This window comes from Elaeis guineensis, chromosome 3 (genome assembly GCF_000442705.2).
Source record: "Elaeis guineensis isolate ETL-2024a chromosome 3, EG11, whole genome shotgun sequence".
Classification (NCBI taxonomy): Eukaryota; Viridiplantae; Streptophyta; class Magnoliopsida; order Arecales; family Arecaceae; genus Elaeis; species Elaeis guineensis.
The window spans coordinates 86,686,237-86,707,793 of NC_025995.2; the positions used below are offsets into that span (position 1 = coordinate 86,686,237).

Below are 21,557 nucleotides of genomic sequence, written 5' to 3' on the forward strand. Positions count from 1 at the left end.
GTATTTATTAAGAGTACCAGTGCAATTAGATGAGAGAAAGGGTAAAGGGAAAAAGGAAAAACCAGCCTCCAAAATTAATGCTGCAACTTTCTCTAACCAGGAACCTAAACACTAGGGAAGGGGGGACTAATTGCTGGACACTTTCTATTTTTTACCTCTTTTATCCCTCATTATCCAAGCAATTTATCTAATAATTCCTTATTTCAAATGCGTAGGATTTCACCACCCAACCAACCAAACCAACACCCGTCCCCAACCCCACCCTACCACGTGGCCCTCCTTTCCCCCTTTGAATATCCAAGCCATCTATCTAATGCTCCCATATTTGGGATAAATCATGTGCAGCGCACACATGACAACCTAGTTAATTTATAATGCCCACGAACCTATGATCCATGTATGGGACTGAAAAATAACAACACAAATTCAGTTGGGAATACTGGACATTGTACTATTCGATCCATTCGATATGTTGTTGCAGTCTGTATTCTGCAAGTGAGACTGATTATTATGGTTATTTGTAGATAGCTTTTATGCTAGCTATTAATGGAGACATGACATGCCAGATTATGTTGTAGGGAACATGTCCACCTGTTTTAGTTCTCTAGTGATTTTTTCCCCAAAGAGATCTAATGATCCGGTATCATAATGGTATTTCTAGATCAGTTTATTAGATGTTTATCTTTTATGTTCTGGTCACCACTGCTGGGAGAAATGACTTTTGCTATGATGCAACACAATGTATTCTTTAACCCTTCCCTTATGGCAACTCTGATAATATGTATTCAAAATGAAAAGACGTCTTCCTTTTCTCTTCTGCCTGTAACTTCTAGGAAATCCTCACTTCCATTTGATTTTATAGCAGTCTAATGCTTTCAAAAGAATGGATATGACAACAGTAACTTTAAATCTTGACTTATTGGACCACTGAGGTGGAACAACGTAGAATTGGCAGAACTGAATCCATATCGAATTATTTTGTGAAAGGCTTTTACATGATAATTCAACTTAGTAGACTGCGCATTCTCTTTGAATTATTCAAGCTCTGGTAAGTTCATGTTATGACTTTTGTGGGCTTTACATGAAGATGCATTTTGACTTGGTTATTTAGATGAATACAAAGCAGCTGCTGGCATGACATATATTGTGTTGTGCTGGCACATGTGCTGTGCTGTGCCTAAATAAAAATGATTTGAAATGGCATTTTTCAGGTAGAATATGTAAAATAGGGTCATATGGTTTCTATGCCCTCCTGTGCTGGGTTCACCTACTGGCTTGGCACGGTACATTCTGGGTGGCAAGCTAGCGTGGCTCCTGCATCCTTGTTTTAGATGTTGACATAAAGGAACAACTGTAATCCTGACCAAAGCAAGTGGGATTCTTGTTAAATTTTGTCATTGAGGAATAAGTGGGCAATAAACTTGAATTTTGATATACGTGTTGGTAATTTGGAATTTCCTGTGATCTACTTATCACAACTTAGCGTATTTTGGTTGTTAGTGGAAAATATTTGGAAGGCATTCCTAGGAAGTTGTTCATTGCAACTGATCAAGTTGTGTCAAGGAGTTCTGTGGTAATATTGTAAGTTTGTAACAATGAAATTAGTGCATTAGATATGTTTCCATAGACAATTCATTTGTAAGTTTATCTAAGTTTTTATTTCTGAAGAATTAGTACAAACCTTATGTTTATTTATAACAAGTATTATTTTTTGTATGCCAGCATTCGCAGTTGCTTGAAAGGCCACTCGAGCTAGTTTGCAAGCGTGGTGTTATCACCCAAAAAGTGTCAAGTGTAAGTGCCTTCTACCTTGATCATTTTGCTATGAATTTCTTTATGTACTAATCAAAGGGAACTGTCTGAACCCAAACTTACTGTTGCAAGTGGATTAGCATATGGCTGAATCTGGTTGTCCTATATGATGCTTCTCATTTTTGTTATTTCTCTTAAGATATCAATTAGCACTACCGGCACTGCATCCTGAAGCTTCCTTTAAGATTTCTTTTCTTGAATTTTGGTGCTAGACAATATAGAAAGTAAATATACCTTAATAAGATCAGTGCATATAGATCTTTTCTGAAAAATGCTTTATAAAACTCAATGGATTTGAAAAGGAGTGAGATTGCTGCATTTATATAAGTAGGTGTAGTTGTGGTCTGGATCCTGGATTGACTGCCATCTTATGTTCCGCTCCTCTCGATGAAAAATTTTATATTCAGTCATTGATTGCAATGGTAATTTTATTTTCAGTCCCTGGCCTTGCACAAACTATTATATAAACATGTGCAAGAATGCTATAACTGTGCACAGAAACAATTATAACTATGCACAACCTGGGCATATGTGTGTTTGGCACACTGGCAACTTTGTGGAGGACTAAAGGGAAAATGCTAAGTAGGTAAGTGATAAACATGAAATGGTAACCAAATGAAAGGCCGAGTGTCAAGTTCCCCTGTAGTCCAATTCTAAATAAATCCTAGAATTCATTAATCGAAGCTGTAGTATGATGGGCACAAATATATTGTTTTCCTTATCGAGCTTGAGAAATATATTAAATTCATTAGGCAACTTGACTTAGGCCAAGTCTTTGAAAAGCATATTCAGATGAAGCTTGGAAATGTTTGGAGTCCTACAGTCCATATGATTATGTTTTGTGCTTTATTTCTTCTTGAAACTTGGATTACATGAAGTCAAAGTCCCTTTACAATGGCTTTTTTTTTTTTTGTTGCTGCAATATATTGCTTATACCCCAAGAAATATAGATGCCATCTTTATTTTTATGTTTTTTTTTTGTGTAAAGATAAAGATTCACTAAGAACAAGCATGATTTGATGCATTATTTTTTGACACAGCATGCTTAATGAGCACTAAATTTTTCTTGTCATTCAAAAAGATTAAGATTCAGCAAGAACGAGCATGATTGGATGCATTGTTTTGTGACACAGTATGCTTAATGAGCACCAAATTCTTTTTGTCATTCAAAGGAAAATGTAAATAGCAAGAGGAGCTAATTTGTTTTGCTGCAAATGGGTGGAGTACTGTAACATTGTGGAGTCAGTTTAGCCAAGACATCGAATGCTTTCTGCTGGTTTGTGAAAAGAGGTGACAACATGGTGAGCTTGTGAGACTATGTGGTCAAATTCATTATGGCAACCGCCAAAAGCACTGTAAACAGCTTTAGGCAAAGCAAGGCCAACTACGTCTGTTATCCCAATGTGACAATTTTGTTTCGGCCAACTTGAATCGTATTATTTGTCCATGATAATTGTCTTCTTCAACAACAAATTAGGATGTATATTTGTTTCTTCATTAGTTGTTGTGACACAAGGTTTTAAATCCCATGAGAAGGGGGTGTCTTGACTTCTCTGTGGAACGGGAGCCCTACTATCCTAATTTGTCCTAGTGGCGGTCCGGTCAAGCATCTTGGTAGATACCCTTCTTCTCTCTCTCTCTCTCTCTTCTTCCATTCTTCTTTCCTTTCTTTCTTTTTCTTGTACCTTCCTTCCTTTCTTTTTTCTTCTCTTTTTTTCTTATCCCTTTATGTTTTTCTTCTTCTTCTTTCTCTTTCCTTTCTTCCTTTGTTTCCTTTTCTTCTCCATCCCTTTCTTTCTTTCTTTCCGTTTTCTTCTTTTGTCCTTTCACTGTTTCCTTTTCTTCATATTTCCTTCCTTTTTTTTTTCCTCTTTCTTCTTCTCTTCCCGCATGGATGGGTTTTGGAGTCCTGATCCCATTTTCTCCTAGGAATGAGATAGGATGACTAGGGGCGCCTTTCGCCCCGCTGGGACTTGGGGCCTTAGAACAACATATATTCAAAGTCAAAAGGGTCACCATTGAGATACAATCAACACTTAGAGCAGTAGTTTTGTTTAGATTCAAGCTAACACAACCATTAAAACTTGTATTGAAATTGCATTAAAATTTAAAAAGTTCCGTTGCTTTAAAGAAATCTTTATTTTTTAAGTAGCAGACAACATCATGCATTCCTTATGGTTGGAGAATGGATGGTATTTCACAGCCAATTGTTTGATCCGTTAACTTATTATCTTTTCTAGGCCAATTGTTTTTCAATGTTATTTGATGTGGTCTTGTTCAAATAGTGTTATTTTTATTTCCTTCACTGATCAGTGATTGCATAATCCTTGTGTTTGGAGAAAAACTTGCCTCATGTTCCGTGGATAGCTGGTGGTACAAGATAATCATATTAATCAATCCATAACCTAATCCTTATTTATTGCTGACCCTTCATCTTTGTTGATGTCTTCATACATGTTGGTATCATAATTACGCACTCCTTCTTCTCTCTTTTTGAAGACCTTTTTTTATACGTAAATCCTTCTCTCATTAACTTATCAGTAGCTTATTTTCCGTGAAGTTTTATCAGAACCAACAAACCTGCAACTACTTCAGATTTCAGATGGCCTGTAAAAGATTCAGCTTCTCCTGCATTTTGCTATTTATGATGATTTCAGTAGCATGATCAGCAAAGAAACTCCTTGTTTATTTTTTGTCTGACAGTACATTTTTATTCCAGTTGATCTTGCTTGTTATCCTTTGTCATCATTATCCACTGGAATTAACAGTGGAATCTTATAGATTCAGTTTCTTCATTTAAGCTTCCATCAACCTGATATTAAAAAAAGACCTGTTAGCTCTTACATTATTCATCTAGATCATACAATCGTAAGCGGTTAAAAAGAATATGTGTGACCTTCACTAAGGTGACATTGCTCCTTACAGAATTCTTATTCAAACTTTTCAGTTAAGAATTTTACACTATTTCCCATGCAGCCTTGTATCTTCACGAGTACTAGAATATACAATGTGCATTTTATGTGGGGTGATAATATATGATCCCTTGATTGAGCTTCACACCCACTCAGATTGCCTTAATGGTACAATAGAGTAAATGAAGCATTTATAATTATCTTATATTATTAAATGAGGCATTGTAGGAGTTTTCTATCAAATCACTAGTGCAAAGAACAACTGCGATGCTGCAGTGTGAAATAGGCTTCTTTAACTTTAATCAATGTTATTAAAGGTGCACCTCTGGCACAAAAGGCATTAGGCGCAAGGGCCGTCACCTTGGCGCCTCAGGCGCATGCCTCTGCATTGTTCAAAGGCATAATGAGGCACCCAAGAGGCACAGGATTCCAGCAAGTATTAATTTTTAGTTTCTAAGAAATAGGAAAGATCAGTTATAGTAAATAGGGATTGGAAAGGCATCATTGAAAGTCAAACGGACTTTAAAAACCTACATGAGGCTCTTGGAATCACCTAAAAGAATTAGAAGGCAGAAGCTGAAGCGTCTCCATCAGACACCATCTCATCTCTTTGCCTAAAAAGCACCTCCATCTCATCTCATTGCCTAACATCATGTAAGTCATCTCTCCTCCAATCCTCCTCTTCTCCTTTCTTTTCTTCTTATTTTTCTTCTTCTTCTGACATGCTCTGTTATGCTCTGTTTTCTGGCTAGAAAATAGAGCATAACAGAGCACATTAGGCATAACAGAGCACATTAGGCTGCTCTTTAAGCTTTTATTCTTCTCGTCATTCTTCTTCTCCTTCTTCTTCTTGTTTTTGGATTAGAACTAGTTTTTACATGCTGGACTTCTTGCCTATAGCTAGATTTTTTTTTGTTTTTAGTTTTTAATAACAGGATGCTAGTTTTTACTTGCTAGAATTCTTACCTATAACTAGTTCTTTGTTTTTCTGTTTCTAGTGCCTGACTTCTCTCAGGCACATCCTTGTGCCTTGTGCCTTGTGCCTAGGCTCCAGGGACCCCTAGCGTCTAGGTGTGCCTAGGGCTTTTAACAACATTGACTTTAACATTTGTGGGTATCTCAGAAATTGTAAATCGTATGTTTTTGTCGATTGAAAACTATGCTAGACATTTTTTCCATATCAGTTTACCATGCACAAAAACACTTAGCTTTTAGACTTAGTTTGAAATTATATTTGGTCTGTCATTATATTGGCTCAGTTAGATATTTCTTCTGACATGTCAAAGACCATATTTGTTCTATTTATTAGTTCTCAGTAATTTTCTCTGGAGCATGGTTCACCGAACTGCCCCGAGCCGCTGAATTGTACCATCGGCTAACCGGTGAGGTTTGGGCGATTTAGAATGCCAGCGAAAATAGTCCAAAGGAGAAGGAAAGAGAGGAAGAGATCGAGAGAAGAGGGGAGGAAAAGAAAGGAATAGGTCAGTGGTGGCCCGTTGAGGACGTCGGAGGGCCTCCGGGTCTCCTTGATCCTCCGTGAGATGCGAGAACAAAGAGAGATAGAGAGAGGGGGGAAGGGAGGGGAAGGTGGCGGAGAGGCCGTCGTGGCCATCGAATGGCCCAAAACACCCCTACAGCAGCTGCTGTTCAAAACAGGGGCAAAGTTCCTGTTTTGTTGGATTTTTCAAAAAATCCAATGAAACAGTTAAGTTGGCAAACTCATTGCTTTATTGTATCAGGTTTTTTAAAAAATCTGATGAATAGAGGTGAAGCCCCTGTTTTGAATCTGCGGCGGCTGCAAGTTTGTTTTGGGCTGTTCGATGGCCATCCGACGGCCTTTTGACGGCCTCCCCACCGTCTTCCCCTGCCTCTCTCATCCCATCCTTTCTCTATCTCTCTCTTCTTATTTTCTCTCGTGGAGGACTGCGGAGCCCGAGACGTCTTAGCGGGCCTCTGCAGTCCTCTAATGGCCACCGTTAGTGTCTCTGCCAGCCTTCCTTTCTTTTCCTTCGTCTCCCTCCCCTGCCCCCTCTATCTTTTTCTCTCTTTTTCTCCTTGGTTCATCCCTCATTTTTGTATTGGTTTGGGCCTGGTAGGGTTTTGTACAGGAGCGTATCGACTCGTATCGCCGGCTAGCTAGCACAGGATCTGGTTCCAAATTGGCAATCCTTGCTCTGGAGGATTTCTTGATTATCATATTTAGCCTAGTTACCTTTTCCTTCATGTTTGGTGACTTACTTTAATGTCCATCTCTAAATCAAGTAGTTGGTCCAGTATTCTCTTGGAAATTTACTGTTGGGGCCACTTGGATGCTATAATCTGTTTGTTAGTTTGTGTTGGCATCATGATGTTTAGTTGAATGGTTCTGATAAAAATGTAGATGATAGTTTTCAGGCTATCATGGCTGTGGGCCATTTATTTTATTGCTCAGTTCAGTTGTTGCCAACTCCTTTCTCAGTGTGGTTTGAAATGATGTTTGTGCTGGTACTTAATAATTACTTATTGTACCCAAAAAAACTTCTATAATCATTCTTGCAAAATGTAGCAGAATTGCTAGGATTCCTATATGATGCCTTGTTTAACAGTCTTCAATCATCATGTGAATTCATCTGTTACATAAATTAATGCCTAGGTGATTATAGTAGAACTCCACTGCTCTTATCTGCGCTTTGCACTTGTACCACATGATTGTAGATTCATTGTGAACGACCATGCTTTTATAGTTATTCTTGTATTGGTAAGCTAGGTGTGTATTCTATGTAACCCTCCTGGTATAATCTTACCTTGCTTTTTTTTTGTGTTATGAAAAATCTATGCAACACCTTTATCCCATTCCTTTTCTTATTTGCTGTTCAATTTTCTCCAGACAGATGGGTTAACACTTATTCCAGAGAGTGATTGGATGCTGTTTTGTGAAGAGTGGAATGTTTTGGAGGGAAAAGGCATATCTGCTGAAATAGCTTTTTCTAGCAGTACCGCAAATAAATTAGTTGGATCTTGTGAGGAGTCGCCAATTGTGGAAGAAGATTTGAGCCGCTCAATTGAAGATGCAAATGATGAGTTGGAGGCTAAAAGACCTTATATTATAACTCATCCAGAGGTAAAGCTATTTTAGCAATGATCGGTCGTGAACTTAATTGAAGAGGAAGAATTTAATCCTAATTTAGGAATCATATTTTTGCTAACTTATTAATGCTCCAGTCACATAAATTGCACGTTTCCTCACAGTTTGAATTTGATTTTTATCTGGATGGATAGATGTATTCCAATTTGCAATTTTACTCTCTTTATATATCTCTCTTCTTGCCCCCTATCTTTCAACGATGACTTCATCTCTCTACTTGCAAACACATATTTGACTTTTTATCCTTTAAAGATTTTAGATGAATTGCTTGGATGATTAATGCGATATGTATGAGCAAGTTATTCTAGAATTGTTAATCCTTGTCAAGTTTGATGAGCATATGTTGTGGCACATCCTATTCAGTCCACCATTGTTCCATTCTGGTCTTGTTGGTTACCAAGTGCAGTCATTCAGATGTCTCCAGTGTCAACCGTTTCTGGGTTAATTCTTTAACATTGTGGGGGCTTTTGCTTAGAAACCTTCACTTATAATTGAAATGTGTGAATATAATAATGACATTGTTCATGAATTAGTAGAACCATTGATTCACACTTTTCCAAGATTGTTACTTTTTATTACGAAGCCAATAATGGTAACAGCTTGTAAGGAATTGAGCAATTTCTATTGCTCTATTGAATCACAGTTATGCACAGCAGTTGTTTAATTTGGTTAGATATTCAAATAATAATCTGTTGGATTAAAACTATGATGTGTGCTATCTGCTGTCTTTGATACAGTTGATGATTATGCTGACAATGATTTTGTAAATATTCAATGATCTAATAATTTAGTATTTGTTTATCTTTTTCCTGGGCATCTGGGTATATCATTACCTAATATGTGCTGTATGTGAATGTGTGAACATGTTAAGGATAAGAAAGCTATCCCTCTTTGACATCTTGATTGGTGAGTGGCATGATCTCCTTCCATGCCCTTTCTTTCGTTTTCGCTAGCTAGTTCTTTATTTTTTTTCTTTATCTTGTTAATTTATAATGGTGATACCCGGACTAGTAGTTTTCAGGTTTTCTGCCATGTCCCCATGCATGCATGACAAGGTATGTCTGCCACAGATGGCATGCTCAATGGACATGGCTAGGTCATAGTTTCTATGATTTGTCCTGGTCAATTAAAAAAAGGAAAAAAGGTAAATGCTATGTGTGTGATTCAGGGAAAGAGGAAGAGAAAAAGGAACAAGAGCCACAGTCCTGATCCCTTAATCTCATATCTTGCTCTACCCAGGGAAGCTTATGAAAAAAAAGAGAAAAAGAAAAAGAAATGGAGTGGGTTTGCCTTGTCCTAGCTAAGGAATGGAAAGGAAAAAGGAAAAAGTGGAGAGGATAGGGTTTGCATTTGTCCCTGTTCTTGTATCTTGCCCAGGACCAAGAAGAGAGGGGGAAAAGACTTGCCTACCTCTTTCATTTTTGCCTCGAAGTGGCCCTCAATATCTTCTCTTCCTCTCCTCTGGACCAATGATTTACTTCTTATTTCCCACTTCTTAGCTGAAACAGTACTGTTTGAAGCTATTCTCAAGTGTCCCAAAGGAGGCCGATCCTCTGATCTCTCTTCCTCCACCTCCTTTTTCTTGATTACGGTGTCTTCGTAAAGACAATGGTGTGCGTCTACACACTACACATAAACAAACAGGCACATTTACATATGCAGGATTTGGTTATATAATTTATGTATACACACTTGCATATTTATTCACTTTTGTCCATGTGCAGACACAACCCTGATGACACACATCTTTAGTCTTATAAGATCCCAATAAAACCTTCTCTCTCGTTTCTTCTCTATAAATTTGTACTTATTTTGATCCATGTGCTGCGCTTTCATCAATTAGAGAATTATTTAGATTTCTTTAAGTATTTTTATTTTTTATCTTATTATATTAGATGTAAGGATTGCTTTTAACAAGTTAAATTAACTGCTTGAACATTTGATAGTTCTTTTTTTTTTTTTTCAAAAAAAAAAATTGTATGTGTCCAAATGCTTAAAGGATTGGGGATCATTTGATGACTATGTCTTGTAAAATTGGAAAGCATGTTGTACATGTATCTTAGGTATTGTTGCAGAATAGGTTATCTTGTGCAAACAAGTGTCCAAGATATATAGTTTACCAGCTGTGAATTTGGAGCTTCTTTGTTATTCCAACGACCTCTTTATTTAAACTTGCTAAATTCCAGTATTATTATGCTAGGTATGTGAAGATTGCATTGGAGAAAGAAAAAGCTGCGAATTGATTAGGAAGCTCAACTATTGTGATGAAAATATATGTGTATATCTTGTGCGCGGAAAAGATGCTCCCAGATCTATTAAAGAAGCTTCCTTAAATATTTTTGAGCCAGATCGTCGCACTTCCAAGCGTTCTAGAAAAACATCATTTGGGAATTCAGTAAATTTGAAAGTCTCTGGTTCCACATCCATCTACCAGTTAAAAATGATGATATGGGAAGCTTTTGGGGTATGTCATTCAATTATAACAGCATATGTTATAACCACAATGTAGAGCTTGCTTTGTTAGTTCTTTATGATAGCTACAGTAATATCTTTTTTGTTGATATTGTTGTCATTCCCAGACATGATGGAATTCAGTTTTAGCACCATGAGTTATTTGATATTCTAAATTGTTGTCTTGTGGGAAATTAGTTCTTATACTTTCTCTTAAAATAAGAAAAGGAATAATTGATTATAACTGAAGGGATAATTGATTAGGACTGTTTTCTTGAGCATGTTATATGTAAACCCTTGTTAGTGTTGGACATTGATGATCATGGCTTCTAATGATGTTCAGAGGAAAAATATAGAACTGTTGCTGGACTTTGGGAGTATAATCAAAATTTCCCAGCAATCATGTTTTTGTGTCATCATTCCTCCAGCATCTTATGCTACATTTTCATCACTGACCGGTGTCTTTTTGAATGCTGCATGGACTGTCCTTTTTTTTTTTTTTGTATTTATGAATTTAGAGGTTGCATGGGAGACATTTGCAAGATGTGTCAGTTTCTTGCTTCAAACATGGCATGATTGGACTTCAAAGTGCCTTGAAAGCTATAAATGTTAGCATTAAGTTCTGTGGTTGAGTCCTTTCGTTTTACTTTTTCATTTATTTGCTGCTTCAGCAACAGCAGAAAGCAACAATGATCGATTTGTCTGTGTGAAATTTTTCTATATATATATTTCATGGAGAAGGTGCTGCCTTTGAAACATTCACATGCTTTTATGTGGCATTTGGCATCCAAAATTTCAGTTCCATCATGTGCATAGCAAAGTCATGCCAGTTTTTCCTGTGCTAATTTGGAAAATATATATCCTTCACTACTAGAGTGGGGGGAAATTATTATATGCAGAATGGTACCTATATAATCATAATAGTTACATGGCCACAGGTTTCCAAACTATTGATGTTACACTTGTTGCAGACTATAATAATAGAAACACCTCATGTAAATTTATTTATCCTTCGTACATTTTTTGCCTATTTCTTTTATTAAAAAATTCTATCTTCTTTTCTATTTTTTACTATCTCTAAATTAATTTTTTTGTAGCTGGTATGTCGTATGTCCAAGACCTGTTGACAGTATACATTCTGATATTCTGGTTGGTACTGTATATCAGCTATGGCTGCTACCACAAAATTGATATTGCTATGGCAACTCTTGTTCATCCAAGAAAATGTAGTGGAAAGGAGAATGAAAAAAGATAGCCATTCAAAATCTTATCCTATTGGAAGATATTCTGTCTTTCAAGGGCTGATATTTTGGCAGGAGATGTGATGAGAGCTGTTGACCCATACTTCATTGCTCTGTATAGCTTATCATCTTATTTTCTGAAACTGACCTTCCCACCACCACTTTCTTGTGGCAGTGTTTCCCTTTTTTGTGATTTCAGATGTGAATATTAATTGGATACTTATGGCCCACAGCCATTTGTTTCTATTTTATATTTTCCAAGTTGGTTGCCAATATCTGATAAATTTCTTCACTCTTTTCTTCAGTATATAGCGGACTTTTTGTGCCTCCATTGCATAGTAATCTGGGAGCAACGACATTATGGTTTTGTTATTACTTCTGTTGCCTTGAGCCATGGTTGATTGTGAATGGTTGTGTTAATTTTTTTCCTATCTTTAAATTTCTTATTTATAAATTAGTTTTTTGTAAATGATAAGGAGCTAGTGGTTTAGGATCCCAAGTCATTGAGGTGTCTGTTGCTGTTGCAGAGAACAAATTGTAAATAGAACATAATGAATGCTTGGTCAGCCTCTGCTTTTGCTGTTTGGTTATTGGTAGGTGATTGTTTTCATTGCTATATTTTGTTTTATATTTATTTGAGCATGACACAATGTTGTAAAAAATAATCTTAATTAAAGATATCAGAAAATAGATGATTGCTATATTGGGATTGGGCGGAGAGCACGAGGTTGGGGCCTAAAGATTTTTATTGAAACAAGGTATGTGGGATGTGATTTTAATGGCTTAAAAAATGAGAGTTAGATTTTACTTGCTATCTTGGAACAAAAATAATAGGGAATAACTATAGATATTTGCAAGTAGAAAAGAGGAGTTCATGAAGAGTGGAGGTGCTTCTAGAGTTCTGTTGCCAATGCTTGCTCTTGATATTGGAGGAATCATGTAAGGCAGCAATTAGACTCGTGATGTTGTATGGTTTATGTTGTTGGGTAAAAAACAGCAGCCAAACACAAGCTAAATATCATGGTATTAATGTTGGGGGGTTTACATTTTTTGGAACATTAGTTTGATAGAAAAGCAGCAAGTGCAACTAAGGAAGCAAAAGAATAACAGCATAAAGTGATGGTATGCCAACTTGAGATGGTATGGCCATGTTGATGAAGAAGGTTTAGAGGTTCTAGCAAGGAGTTGAGCATAAAATTATGTACATTTTCTATGACCTGGATAGAGTGATTCATAAAGCTGATTCCGTAATTATGGCATTAAATTTTAAGTGTTTCCTTTTGGCATTTGTGCACCGTACCTTGTAGGTTCAGTGGGCAAGTCACTATACGTCTTTCCTATTGTGACTGTCATTTCAATTTTGATTAAGTGTTTCAGATGCCTTCTGAATATCATAACAGATTCCCAACATATTATAAGATTCGCATTCTTGAAAATCAGCATTGTGTGATAACACACATTATTTATGGATGCCATTATTTGCATACAATTTTGAATATTTATTATAGCCAAAACAAAAGCCTCTTATTTCTTTTGCTTTATATTTTTGTATAAAATCCTCCCAATTCAAGCATGTAAACATATGCATGCATCATAGAGTCTCTTCCATATTCTTGACTGTCTTCATCAGATGAAACATTCCACAGTTATATTTAGTTAAAAGAATGTTTATTTATGGTGTTTGAGCTGCAAAATTGATATTATCTTTACTTCTCTAAAAATATATCATCAAACATTTGAAGGTTGTTAAGGAGAACCAGAAGCTTCACAAAGGGACTGTAGAGATTGAAGGTGATTCTGCTACTCTTGCTGATAGAAGTATATTCCCCGGAGATGTTCTTTGGGTCACAGACACTGAGATCCATGAGAATCGTGATATAGCTGGTAATACCGTCCTACCAGTCAGCATTCTTGGAAAGGAGAAGTATGCCTATGTGCACGTGGTTTATTTTACCTCTCTTTCTTGTTTACAGATGAACTTTCCGAACAAAAGATTGACTCGCAACAAGCTGAGGAAGGCTTCCGGGGAACTCTTTTGACATCGGATGTGTCAGTTCAGGCCTTTCAGGATACATCATCTGGCTGATTGCTGTTTGTTTTGAACCAAGCGACTGGTGCTTCAACCTTTGGTTGTAACTTTCAGAAACAAGCTTGATCCTGGGCCTTCATGTTGTCTGTATAAAGGTGAGATGAGTTGTCTTCTCTAGTTTATCTGTTTTAAAGCTAATATTTTAGGTTTCGTATTGCACTGTTCCAGTTCTTTGTTTTCAATTACTTACTGTTTTGATTTGAATTTTCTTTTCTCATCATAGAGCCCTATAGAAATGATTTTCCATATTAATGACCTTAATAACAGCCATAATTCTATTCCTGAAAGAAAAAAAGAATCAAAGACTGAAAATCACTAGGGGTGCAGTGTTGATAATCTCCATACTTTGAGCCTCTATCTAATCCAATTTATCCTGCTTCATGCCAAAAATGGGAATGACTTGCAGTTCAACATCCAAAGTGGTTGGATTTGGATCTTGTGGGAATAGGCCTGACCTGGTTGGACCTGATAGGACCCAACTGAAAATAATTTGTTGATCTGATTCTGGACTGTTAGATGTGCATGATGTGGACGTGACTTGAAAGTTGCCCAACTCGACCTAAAGTGAAAAGCAGATGGGTCAGATCTAGATGTTGCTCGAGGTATGAAATCATTAATATTATTTTTGTTGTATATGATATTATAATTTATAAACTTACAATATAATTGTACAGATATACACATAACATGTAGATGCATTACATATTATGTTAGAAAGTTAATTTATATAAGCATATAATATAATAATAGTATTCTTACAAGGCAAACTACTCTCTATAATATTCTTTTGTTTGTTACTATACAGTCCTTTTCCTCGTTAAGGGGGAGAAGCAAAACGAACTAATTAAAAGTAGGTTTATATACTGGAGCAATAAAAAATGATCATACGGGATTATGACTTAAACAGAGATATTATTAACTGTACTGTCATGACCCAAAACCAAAAGATATTAATATTTGTGATTGTGACCTATAACAATCTAATATCCAAATCATAATCCATAAATTTTAACATTCCTTAAATTATTTCAGCAGTAAAATAACATTTGGAAATACTTTCAAAGTTACTACAAAACCAAACTGCAAAAAACCACTAAAATATTTACCATAAAAGATGTCTTAATCCTTAACACTACCTAAAATTTAGAATTTGTCTCTCAAGTTTATATTTAGTATAAGCAAGTAATAGTCCCTTGACCCTAAAGGTCGGCGACATAAAAAGAAAAATAAATTGAAAGACTTTTCAAGCAGCTTCCAACAAATTAGTCATCTGTCTTTCACGAGCTATTATTAAAGGACTAACCTTCATCCTCAATCTGTAGGAATAAGGAATACATAAGCTCAATCATCCAATAAGTAAACATTCATAACATATTAAATAGGCTCAAGTTGAAAGGTAGAAGTTTAATAGGAAAAAAAGGAAGAAACCAAATGACATATATTTATTAGAATCAAATCTGAGATGAGATATAAAGTTCAATGAAAGAAGATCAATGATAAACAGATGCAAACAAACCCAGTATTAACATCAAAGAATTCATATTGAATTCATCTTTTCTCCATATTAACAAAGAAATAGGTCAGACCATATTAGACTAAATATGAAACAGACTCTCTATCAGTTGGGTAACACAAACTCCCATGAGCACATAATTTTCGTTGAGCAGGGGCACTTATAAATCGGACTCCTCATTGAATAGGGTACATAGATTCCCCATAACTTTAGTGCAGAGAGCATCAGTACTGAAGGCTAACAATGCAGTCCCCATTAGCCAGGACGATAGTCATATAATTCTGACCTCAACATATATGAATCACATTTTTATATCACATCAAATCATGCATAAGCCGTAAATTAAGTATGCACTGCACTTTTTTTTTCTGCATTAATGGTATAATAAAATTTACATTGATGGTATAATAAAATAACAGCATAGTCAAAGAAAGGGAGATGAAAGTTATGTGATGAGTGTCTGCTTACCATTCTTACTCTTGTAAATCAGTCACTACTGGTCTCCAAATAAGCTCTAATAGCTTTCAATTATGTCCTAGAATAAAAATCATTTAAAAACTATTAAAAAGAATTCAAAATTGCCTACTCTCACTTAGACTAATTAGCTTTACTACTTTAAAGATCCTTTATCATGGAAACCCTTAATTAAGGCTTTCTATGGTTCAATAGCAACTTTATCACAACCTCAGAGAATTCTTAAGCCTCTAGGCAATCAATGCATACACTAAAAATGATTACATCTATTATTACTATAAATCTGTCATTGCTGGCAGTAAAGAATGTTTACTATTAGATGTTGGCCTACAATTTTTTTTTTTCTTTAATTAAATCTGGAAGTAGTGAACATATAGGCCTTCAATCCATAAAAAATTGGTTCTAAAATCTATATCTAGCCTGGAAGAAAAATCCCTAATTCAAGTATACTGCCTTGCAGAGCAGCTGCTCCAACCCCCTAAAAAAAAAGAATTAAATCTTGTTATTTTCTAGATTTAGACTTCTATACATTGAAGCAATATGTACAAAAATTTATGGTAAAAATCAAACTCCAGGGCAAGCAACACAAGGGTTCAGTTGAATACATTCACCATTGCCTACAATGGGTACCAATCTAATTTCTACTTTGAGAATCCTGGTTGACCCTCCTTTTAAAGGAAAAGAAATTCAGAAGAATAATCTCACCAATAAGTTATGAAATGATACATACCTTAATTAGTGAACCCATCTACAAGATTTTCTTCTTCCAAAACCAAGATCTTGTCCTTCGAATCCTTTCCAACCATTGTTCCTCCCTTTTAATCTTCCTTTTAGGGCTAACCTTTCCTTTCCTTTTTTTCCTCAAATTCAGTACAAAGAACAATAGGATTTCCCAGAATTACTTAAAGTTTAAAATTAGTATAAAATATTAAAAAAAATCGGTTTGGGTTCCATGACAACCCGATAGCCTGTCATAAACCGCTATAATGGCTCTGCATAGAAGAACAAATTCAAAACACATAAATTAGATGTTTTAAGTCCAAATGCTAAAATTAATGCCCACTTAGAAGCTCTGTCTACTTTGATGTGTGATTGGTTTCACTCAAAAATTCTACATAGTTTTTGAGTTTTGGTCAATAAAAGGTTTTTGATAGGAGTGGCAATTTTTTTTGATCCGGTGGATACCCGACCTGATCCGACCCGAATGGGGCAGCTTTTACCTGACTCAATTAAGAGGCGGAGTGGGTATGAGTTTTAGAAAAATATCCAAAGTGGGATCGGATCGGGTACGGATAATATTATGCTTTGCCCCGAATTTGCTCCGATAATTTTTTTTATTTAAAATTTTAAATCTCTCTCTGTCTCTCATGTATATCAAAACCCATGCCTCCCTCCCCCTCTCTTGCATTTACATCTATCCCATTGCCAACTGGTGACCCGACCACCCCGACACCTAAGCGGCGCAGTGCGCTGCGGTGGCCCGGTGGCCGGCAGATCCCCACTCCTTCCCCCACTCCCTCTCTCTCTCTCTCTCTCTCATGTTTACATCCAAATCTGTCCCCCCACACCCCCAACCCACACCCAGTGAAACGGCCACCTTGACACCCAAGCAGCCTGGTGGCCGGTGGGTCCCCACTCCCCCTCCAGCCCTAGTGGTGGCGGCCCAACAGCTAGGGTTCCAACAAACCCTAGCCATCATCTAAGCTTCCCTATTTGGTGGCTCCAAGCCTCCCACCTGACTGAGACTCCTGAGGACTGAAAAAACAAAGGAAACACTCGGGAGAAACATAGGAAAAATCAACCAAAACAAAGGAAAGATGGAAAAAAAATAAAGGGTAAGTCCTTTTCCCATATAGATTGATCTTTTTTCCCCCTTTTGCTTCTTTTTCTTTTCATTTCATTCTCTCTTTCGGAGATCTGTGGGGAAGGAGAGCACCTGAGGGAGATCGGAGGGGTTTTTAGGTCTTGGTTGGGGTTTTTTCTCGAGCATATGGGATTTTGTGTGAGTTGTGGCGGTGTGAGTTGGTCCCTTGAGGATTTGAGAACTTAATCTTGGTGGAAGCATGATATTTTGTAGGGTTTGAGGATGGTGGGGTGGCGGCGGCGGAGATGGGGAATGGAGAAGGGGAGACTTATTCAGGTATACCCGACCCGATCTGTCCTTGGAGTTTAACCCGACTTGACCTGAGACGGGTATGGGGCAGGTACGGGTGTGTTTTTTTTTTTCTGGCAGGGTGGATACGGGTATCGATCAACCCGACCCATACCCGATCCATTGCCACCCCTAGTTTTTGGATCTAATCCTCTGTATGTCTCACTAAGCCTTAAATCCTAGTCTAATGCCACCAGTTCTTAATAACCTTAACAAATACAAATTGAACACATTCACATGAATATAAATAAAATAGAAATAAATAAAATATAATATTAGTTTTAGAAATGTATGGGGTGTCCTAAAATTCCAGCCATTTTTTTGCTCCCTATCCTTTTTTCCTCCTGTCATTGCTCTGTTTTCTGTGTTCTCGCTTTTTTCTCTTCCAGCACTCCGCCTCCACAGAACCCTTCTCGTGGCCTCAGCATCTACCACTGCTGCTGAGGCACCTTGTCTCTAGCCTTCCCAACTGCCACACCCTGATTGCTGACCATGGTTAGCATCTCCTTGGACCTGGATTAGTTTTGCTGGTCATCACTAATGCCTCCTCTCTGTCTCCTAATTCACTTTTACCTTCTGTTTTGTATTCTGTTGATATTGTCTCTCCTTTCATAATATTTATAGAAAAAATAACAATAGTTTTAAAAATGTAAATTTGTATCAAGTAAAAGCTTAATATTAATGTTGCTCTTGATTTCAATTTAGCTGTAAATGGGTCGGAGAGATTTTAATGTTCACTCCACAATTAGTTTGGAGAGATTTTAATGCTTCACTTGACAATTAGTTCGATCAAAACATGAATTTACTACATGAGCACCATACAGCTGTGGCGGTAGCAATGGTTAATAGTGGTGATAATGACGGAAATGGATAGCAGTCAATGAAATGGATGATTCTAGTATGCTTGAAATTAGGTTCTGACAGATCTATGGACTTGTGATTCCTCAATCTTCTTGCATGGAGGTATTGTATGAATAGTTATACTTTCCATACTCAGAAGTCTTCTAAGTCAATTGTTCCATGTCATTTCTTGAACTCAGACCTCAATTTTTTGAATTCCATTTGAGCTTTTGATATTTCAATGAGCATTGTTGATTTTTATATGTTCATCACCATTGAACTTTCCAATATCTTTGGTTAACCTTTGAACATAATCCACTCTGTTTCAAGTAGTTGTTTCACTTCTCTTCCAATAAATTTTCTAAATGATGCTACATTTTCTTTTCTATATACTGCCCTCTGTTTTTGGACATGTTATGGTCTCAGCGACTGTCCAGTGTTGGCAGTGCTGGGTTGGTCAAGCTCTCTGTGATAGTTTTTCCTGTCAGTGCATTCTCTCTCTCTCTCTCTACCCCCCCTGCCCGTGGTCTCTCTCTCTCTCTCTCTCTGTGCGTGTGTGCATGTGCGCATGCGCACATGTGAAACACATGCCTCCCATGGAGAACGTGTTTGTTTGTATTTTCAACCTGACATCCTTAGCTACCTGCTTATGTTGATCTCTTGTTACTTGTTAGCACTGGCAAGAGTGGCATTGCAAGTGCTTGGCCTCCTTTTGTATTTTCAAGCTGCCATCCTTGGTACCTATCTATGTTGATCTCTTGTTATTAATAGTTCCGGCAAAAGCTGCACTGCAAGTGACTGCTGCCCATCTCAAACTAAGATGGCAGTGATTACTAACTAAATATGGCTGCTTCTCAAACAGTGATAGAAGTGCTCCAGATATTTGTCCTGTTATTGGAATTTTTCCTCCTATTATCTGATGTTGTAGTAAAATGGAAAACATATGCTGATATGAGAAATTTTAGAGGAAATGTGTAGGACAGGTCGTGGTAAGTCATAATGGATAGGAATGGGGGTACCAAGGCAGTGGGTTAAAATGGCAAAAGTAATGAATGTAGCTCTAGCAGGTTCCTTGAGGCAGAGTATATGTTTCACCAATTCGGCTAAATCATTATACACTAAACTTTCTGTATGGGTATATGCTAATTAAGGCTAAATCCTTTGAAATCCTATAGGACCTGTATACTCGTGCTCTCTCTTTCTCTCTCTGGCCATCGATTATGTTGTTTTCAATTCTTCCATTTTAATTTTGTAGGTGTGTAAGATTGGTGAATATTGGAGGCACTGAACTCTTTTTACATGTGTGGAGGTCACCAGCTCCGCATTCGGGCTTCAATTCTTGTACTTGAATTGTTGTGACTTGTGAAAGCATGGGCTGCCATTTTTCTACCTGACCTCTGTAAGTAACCATCTCAGAGAAGAAAAGAAGGGGGATGGCTCTTCTATAATTGTTGTCAGGGGATTTTGTTGTTTGTACTCTCCGTAGCCATAATGCATTTATGCTGGGGTTTTCAAACTTTCTTACCGTTTATATTGTCTGCCCCTCTTCTGTTAGCCATGAGGATGCTTTTCATTCCCATAGAATAAAAATTGCCTTGTTTGTTAAAATGCTGAGGTCCAAATCCAATTCAACAAGAAAGAACCAACTATTAGAATGGATGCAGAAATGATGGCGAGCTTGATGTTGCAACCCAATTGTAGTGGTAAACAAACACATGAAAATGATTCAAAGGGTTGAAACTGAAGATGATGGCGGAGTGCAAGCTTGTCTACTTCTGGATATGAGCCTACCTATGTCTTTGTTCACGTCAACAATGTTTCTCCTAGCCATATGGCGAGATAGAGCACGGGAACAGGCTCTGCAGATTTGTCGTGCAAGTGCACCAGACTTTGGAAGCATAGCTCGACTTAAGATTGTAAGTGCTTTTTGCAGCATTTATTTTCCTGAAGTTCTAAAGAATATGGAGCCACCCATGGTTTCTTTTTGCGCATTTACAGATTAAATTGGAGTGGGAATTGAGCTCAGCCATGTAATTTAAAACCTACACAATTCAACTCTAATCTCGGAAAACGTAATGAAGCGTAACTTTTCTGTAAAAAGGTTGTATCTATCTTTGCTTTGAATATGATGGTAATTTGAATTTGATAAATATGTTACGTGTGACTGCGAGTGTTAGGATAAGATCTATATCATTGGGACAACTAAAGCAACATGCATCTCATGTACATACTTGCAGGAAGGTCTCATATTGGATGTCAAGTGTTTGGAAGTGTTTCTCTTGTACCAAATTCTTGGATCTAGCTTGATCTTTGTTTCCAGCTACAATACGATCTTTTACCTAAGCAGTTTACTTCATTTTTCCTATCTTGATAACTAGGAATAATCATCTATATATATTCTCTTGATGATTCAAAAAAAAAAAATTACAGGATCATCCTTTCAACTTTAACTTAATTTTATTTATATCTCTATATTTTAAAAAATATCAAAATGATCTTTATAATTATCGATATATTTCAATGTGGTCCAATCATTCATTTTACTAATAAATGGTGTTAGATTTCTCTGTCAATAAACGAAAATATCTTTTGTTTATGGGTGGACTTAGAGGAAAAAGAGAATGGAGGAGGGAGGAGAGAAGGATCGTCGGTAAAGATAGGTTAGAGGAGAAGGGGAGGAGAAGGAGAAGAGGGAGGGGAGAAATGAGAGGGGGAAGAATGGGTTATCGGTGAGAAAGGATGGAGATAGAAGGGGCCGTGTGAAGGGGGTGGCTTATGGATGATTCGGAGAGGAGGAGAATAAGAAGGCAAAATGGATAAAGAGAAAGGAGGTGGAGAGAGCCATCGTGGAGGAGGAGAAATGAGTGAGGAGAAAAGGAAGGGAAAATAATTTTTTGTCAGTGAGAAGGGACGGATGTAGAGAGGGGCATCTAAAAGGATAGGGCTCAT

At 37.0% G+C, this 21,557-nt stretch overlaps 1 protein-coding gene across 7 annotated transcripts in view; it reads left to right on the forward strand.

Moving 5' to 3' along the window:
- Nucleotides 1–20,633, forward strand: part of LOC105041802 (ubiquitin carboxyl-terminal hydrolase 26) — a 39,676-nt gene extending 19,043 nt beyond the window's left edge. For 3 of the 7 annotated variants that reach the window (XM_010918828.3, XM_010918826.3, XM_019849600.3), the window contains 6 exons: nt 1,723–1,794; nt 7,591–7,824; nt 10,049–10,312; nt 13,283–13,424; nt 13,514–13,724; nt 19,864–20,216. In XM_010918828.3, the coding sequence (XP_010917130.1) occupies nt 1,723–1,794; nt 7,591–7,824; nt 10,049–10,312; nt 13,283–13,424; nt 13,514–13,626 (825 nt within the window). In that variant the 3' untranslated portion in view covers nt 13,627–13,724; nt 19,864–20,216. The other 4 variants (XM_073253900.1, XM_073253901.1, XM_073253902.1 and 1 more) reach the window with 4 other exon arrangements.
- Nucleotides 20,634–21,557: the final 924 nt, after the last annotated feature.